At 40.6% G+C, this 6,012-nt stretch overlaps 1 protein-coding gene across 1 annotated transcript; it reads left to right on the plus strand.

Annotated features, from left to right (window-relative positions):
- Positions 1-231: 231 nt before the first annotated feature.
- Positions 232-5,543, plus strand: LOC311050860 (arsenite methyltransferase). The gene is made up of 10 exons (XM_084065047.1): positions 232-332; positions 646-779; positions 1,185-1,335; positions 1,430-1,566; positions 1,678-1,747; positions 2,996-3,077; positions 3,219-3,350; positions 3,447-3,589; positions 3,731-3,856; positions 4,193-5,543. Exons 1-10 carry the CDS (start codon positions 303-305, stop codon positions 4,268-4,270), a joined length of 1,083 nt encoding a protein of 360 aa, XP_083921173.1. The 5' UTR covers positions 232-302; the 3' UTR covers positions 4,271-5,543.
- Positions 5,544-6,012: the final 469 nt, after the last annotated feature.

Genomic DNA, 6,012 nt, shown 5'->3' on the forward strand with positions numbered 1-6,012 from the left:
AAACCCATAAGCAACTACACTTTAACAAGCCCAAGAAAAGTCGCTTATAATAAGCGGACATGGCAACACTGGTGGCGGAGCGCACTGGAAACCACAGACAACCGGTACGCCGTTTACGTCAACGTAACTACGCAAACAAAGAGGGGATGCGCTGAAAGATACGCAAACGTACTAGGACGAGTTCGACGGTTCTGTCTTTAACGTACCCGGATGAAGAGACCGGAAATTTGAGTTCAAGGTTCAAAGTTCTATTTGTTTTATCAAACTTTATCTGTTTATTTTGATACACCCGTCGTGGCAGAATGCAAAGTGAAGTGCATGAAAACGTGAAGGTATTGTATTGTTTTGTATTGCATTGTTTTTGTTCCGGACTTTCACTTGAAACAGTATTCTACATTTGCAGTATTGATACTTTTACTTAAGTAAAAAAATGAGTACCTTTTCCACCACTGTTGTGACATTATTACTTTGTTGCCCCGTCTAGTGGAGGGTGAGGTCACTCACAGACAGGGCCTCCCACAGGGCAACAATTTTGTCTTTATCTTTTGCTACTCTGTAAAGCTTTTTGCCTTTTACAATTCAGTTGTATTATTATTTATTTAAATGTGTGTGTAATATGCATTTATTGTTGCTGTGTGCGTCTAGAAATTCTATGGCTCCCGCCTGGAGTCATCCTGTGATCTGCAAACAAGTGCTGCCTCCTGCAGTTTGTCTGCCAGACCAACATCACAAGATGCTCTGAATGCATTGAACCTGGTTCACCCAGAAGTAGTTAAAAGGTAGGACACAGATTTCACCCTTGACATTCCTGACACACAAATGTTTTAAGGAATTTTATACTTTTCATATCCCCTTGAGCCGTAAGACACAGCCACACAGTAAAATCCTGAATGTTGCCATTTTCTCATATAAACTGTGGAAGATGTCCACTCACTCACTGTGAATTCTTCGGTCAGTGGCATGCTTTATTAACACATGGACTCAAAGCTGGCTATACACAGGTTTTGTGTTTATTGTCTGGTCACGTACAGGTCCTGTATGGAATGTCTAGATAAGTTCAGTGTTGCAGTGCATGTGTGAAAGCACATTTTTAGTCTCAACACTAGGGTTTTACTGTGTGCACCTCGTCAGCAATGGACCCTTTTGCTGCAACTTGTATAATGCTTTTCTGTTTCACTCTGCAGATTCTTTGGCTGTGGCCTTCCGGTTCCAGAGAAGCTTGAGGGCTGCCGAGTTCTGGACCTGGGAAGTGGTTCAGGAAGAGACTGTTATGCTCTCAGCAAACTGGTCGGACAGAGTGGGCAAGTCACAGGGATTGATATGACTGAGGAATTGGTAATGATGTGCTCATTCATACATAAACATACTGTACACAAATGGACATTCCTTTCTACACACCTCAAATTGATGTGACTATGTCTCTTTTTAGATCCTCGCATCTCAGAAATATATCGAGTACCACAGAGAGACGTTTGGTTATGACAAGCCCAACACCTCCTTTGTCCAAGGTTATATGGAGAAGCTTGGTGAGGCTGGTATCCAGAATGACTCAATGGATATTGTTGTGTAAGTCTATTATCTAAGAAGGCAAATGGCATGTTTATTATGATGCTACGCTGAAACGAATGACCAGTCATCACACAACAGATTGATTCCAAAGCTGTTTTTTCTTTACAGATCCAACTGTGTGATCTGTTTGTGTCCTGACAAAAAGACAGTGCTACAGGAAGCTCACCGAGTACTAAAGGTTAGACTCTTGTACAATTTTTCTACTACTATGTAAAGTTGAATTTGGGGCAGGCGGTGTCTGTCTGTGGTGGGCACACAGTCGCACACATATGCCCATATATGGACTGTACATTCGCGACCCGTTGTCAATACCATAGCCCAATCACGGGCATGCTGCGCCGCTGATATGCATAAATCAGCTGTGTTAGGCAATGGTTTCTGTTGTGTCACAAATGGGACAAATGTCACTGTTTGTTACAGAAACATGTTCTTTCCCTCCACCATATTAGGTACACATGATCTCGGGAGTCATCATGTGATAATGAGCGTCAAACAGCTTTTTGATATTCCTTACTATTTTAGCGACCCCGCAAAAGACCCGGCCATAACTTGCTCCTCCAAGGGAGCTAGCTCTCTTGGCGTTGCTTGTAACCTGCCGGTCTGCCGAGTTCGATTCCAGGCAGCTCAGTGCGCGAAACGCTACATTGGTGTCGGAAGTGGTCGAGGACCGGTGGAGCGTGCCCTCGCCTGAGGGACGTGAGTGAACCGTGAAGCGCGAGGGCGCGCTTCTGAAATGAGGGGGTAGTGTAGCGAAAGACCCGGCCGTAACTTGCTACTTGCTTGTTACCTGCCGAACTGGAGACCGGGGTTCCATTCCAGCTTGGTGTGCGAAACGCTACACTATTTACCTGTAATTCGCTTCCAAGATTAGTGGGAGGGGCTTATTTCTTACAAAAAAACTCCATATATCATACACACATCCTATCAACCCAACATGGAATCGCATGTTGAGGGGCCTCTATACTATAGTGCTTGGCAACGTGTCGTCACCACGGGGGGGGGGGGGGGGGGGGGGCGTGGCTTAGTAGCTGCAGACATACTGGTGGGAGACAATGTTAAGTCAACCTGTTTATCCCCCACCAAGATGTCCGCCGCTCCAAATGACACTGTTGACACCCCCTTCAGGATTTTTTGCTACGCACTATTGAGCAACCCCAAAAGTGATTTAACATCTGCCTATAGCCGTGATGGCACAAATGTGAAATGTTGAACCATAGTATGTTGTAGAACAGGTATTTCCCCCCACAGAATCCTCTGGTCCAAAAACTTTAACTTTTTCTTGATGGAACAAGAATATAGATGGCTCCATCTATATATATCATATTGGAGCAATTGCTTAAATTGCTCAGGCGCCTATGATATACACGTACATACACTATGCACACATATATCACTGTCACTTTCCTTGTGCACGTTTATAATACAGGAGGGAGGAGAAATGTACTTCAGTGACATGTATGCCAGCAAAATGCTTCCTGATCACTTCAAGCAAGATCCAATTCTGTGGGGTAAATTACATTGATTCAATTGAATACCAATATAGCTGTGACACAGAGTTATCTTTGGGTATTGTTGATGTTTAGAGTTTTGTGCAAAGCATCCATAGAGAAACACATTTTTGGGGGTGCTAATCAGTGTCTGTTGGATAGGTGAAGGAATGGGTGGCTCTCTGTTTTGGCAAGACTTCATTTCATTGGCCCAGATGGTGGGCTTCAGCACTCCCTACCTTGTTTCTGCCATTCACATTGTGGTCCATAACAATGAGCTCAAGGAAAAAGCAGGTAAAAAGTCAGATTTTACATTTGATTACTTCTAGTGATCAATTTTACATTTTGGAATTCATCAGCGTCAGTCACTCTGTGTACTTACCCCAACAGGTGACATCAAATATGCATCTGGCACTTACAGGATGTTTAAGTTGCCTAAAAATGCAGTCATGGCAAAGGCAATGGTAACCTATAAAGGAACCATAACAGATTTCCCAGATGAGTTTGAATTTGATTCATCCCACTCCTTCAAGGTAATGCTTAATTTGTAATTTGTCAAAAGACAGTTTCGCACCCTGAAAATAATACATCTACAATCTCACAATGATGCATTGGGTTGTGAGCTTCACAAAAAAGAGATAATTATATCATCATTTATCTGTTGTGCCTTGCAGAAAGATGTAGAGGTAGAAGTTGATGGGGAGATGGCATCTGTTCTCCAGACCTCTCGTTTCTCTTCTGATTTCAAAATCCAGATGTCGGATGAACCAGAGGCGAGTTCCTCAAACCCACAGCGACCGGTAAATAGTGCTCTAAACAGACATCATCTTTGCTCTAATGCATTTGGAATTTGAATATATCTAGCAAGTAGCTGCACCACTCTCTTCTTTATTTACAATCCCTATTAGTTATTACGGCAACAACAGTTATCCTTGCTGGGGTCCACTAGACTAGACCTTGAAGTATACATAACATAATGTAACAAACTTACTAATGAGGCAATCTAGTACAAAGAAAACAAATGGGTGGATGCTTAATTAAATAATAATAATATTTGGACAATTGGTTTTGTAACATAATTTGTTAGAAGATTTGTGTGAATGTTATGTAAGGATATCATTTTGCTCTCTCCTCAGTGCTGTCACCTGAGCCCATTTCTTTTGTCCGACAAGCTGGGCACCTCAGTGAAGCAATGCTCCAAAATAAGAAAATGAAGAGATCTCTGAAAGTAATTGCCAGAACCTTTGTTGCACTTGTCCCATGTGCACTTGTCAAAAATGCTTCTGGTCTATCCTCAAGGCTGTCTTTCCCACTTATACCCACTGATAAAAGTGTGACCCTGACCTGACTTTATATACAGGACTATAATCACACCTGTACCTAATCAAAGCAGCTGTTCTAAATGCTCTCTTGATTACAGCAGATAAACATTATGCACAGTTCAAATACTATTCAAACACTAAATACTAGTGAGTTGCCACACTGCCGTATGTTGTGAGGTTGTAGATTGGCTATTTTAGCTGTTTTTGCCAAAGTTATTATCAAATATTAGCTTATTCTTTCAGAAGAATTATGAGAAGTCAATGTTAGTTTTGCATTCTTCTTGTTATCTCAAAGCACACCAAAATAAATTCCAAATCAACGAAGTTGTTTTTGGCAATAAATTGTTGAATATTGAATGATGTATGGATATTCGTTTATGGAGGCCTATGGGAGTATCGTAACTCTCTCAATAGCTCTGGTGTGGGGTTTTCCACATTGTTTAGGTTTAAGGACTTTGGTAGTCATTTAAGGATTGGATGAAAACAAATAGAAAATAATTGTAATCTACTTTTCTAAGAATAGGAGAAACAGGCATGCTTCAGGACTACTGGACTACACTGACGTGAGTAATGAGTACACAGAAGGAGGAGAGGAGGCAAGCAACAGGTTCCATTCTGATATTTATTTTCTTTCATAGGGCAGTTCCAGCAGTAGTGGTGTGTATTAAAAAATAAATCTCAGAAATGAGGTCAAACTGGGAAAAAAAAGGAAATGATCAAACAACTACCTGGGTGATACAGTATAAGATGAACAGTCATGAAGTGAACAATACAACTAGTGGAGGAGATTCAATGAAAAAAATAAAGACTAATAAACATTCAGTTTACAAGCACTGTCCATGGTGCTGATGTGTCTTCCTGGTGCTTTTTCCATGGAGTGACGAGTCAGTAACGATACACATGGGTCTTCTTTGGCTCCAAAATAGTCCCATGTTACATATACAGTATATTCTGAAATCCCTGCTGCAGACATATCTTATTTGTGGCCTCATTCCATAGCACACACCCTTACAAACACATTCATGTTGCAGCAACATATGATGTGCGAATAACTAATATTTCCAAAATGTTAAATGTTTATCTATTATCCCATTTTGCTTCCAACAATTCATTACCTAAACATGTTTTAGAAGTTAAGTAAGGGGTCATTAGAAGAATGGACTTGGGGGGAAAAAAAGCACCCTTATCCGAAGAGACAATGTCAGAGTAAACCACATCTTCTTTTGGTCTTTATTGTAATACCAGACACTTGGTTGTTGTACAGTGGAGTTTGGGAAAAAGGGAAATTGTCAAACCATTGGTTTTAATGGACAAAGAGTGAACATACAACCTATTCCATGTACATCACTCAGTTAAAGTTAATTCTGCTGACTCTGTAAGATTGGAATAAAATTACAGTAATGAAATGACAGAATATTATTTTCCAATATTATTCCATAATATTCCATATTATATAATTCTTTGGTTATTATGCCACTGCTGCATGTCTGTAAAAAGCATATTGTGTCATAGGGAATAGTGAAAAGTGAATTTCATTTAGTCTTTAAATACCCCTGCAATTAATAGCAGGCTATTTCTGGTAGTGTCCACTGCAAAGATGCAGAAACAACTGTTGTTTTTTTCTCTTCATAAAA

The sequence above is a fragment of the Gymnoscopelus microlampas genome, assembly GCF_963454915.1.
Source record: "Gymnoscopelus microlampas genome assembly, chromosome: 8".
Classification (NCBI taxonomy): Eukaryota; Metazoa; Chordata; class Actinopteri; order Myctophiformes; family Myctophidae; genus Gymnoscopelus; species Gymnoscopelus microlampas.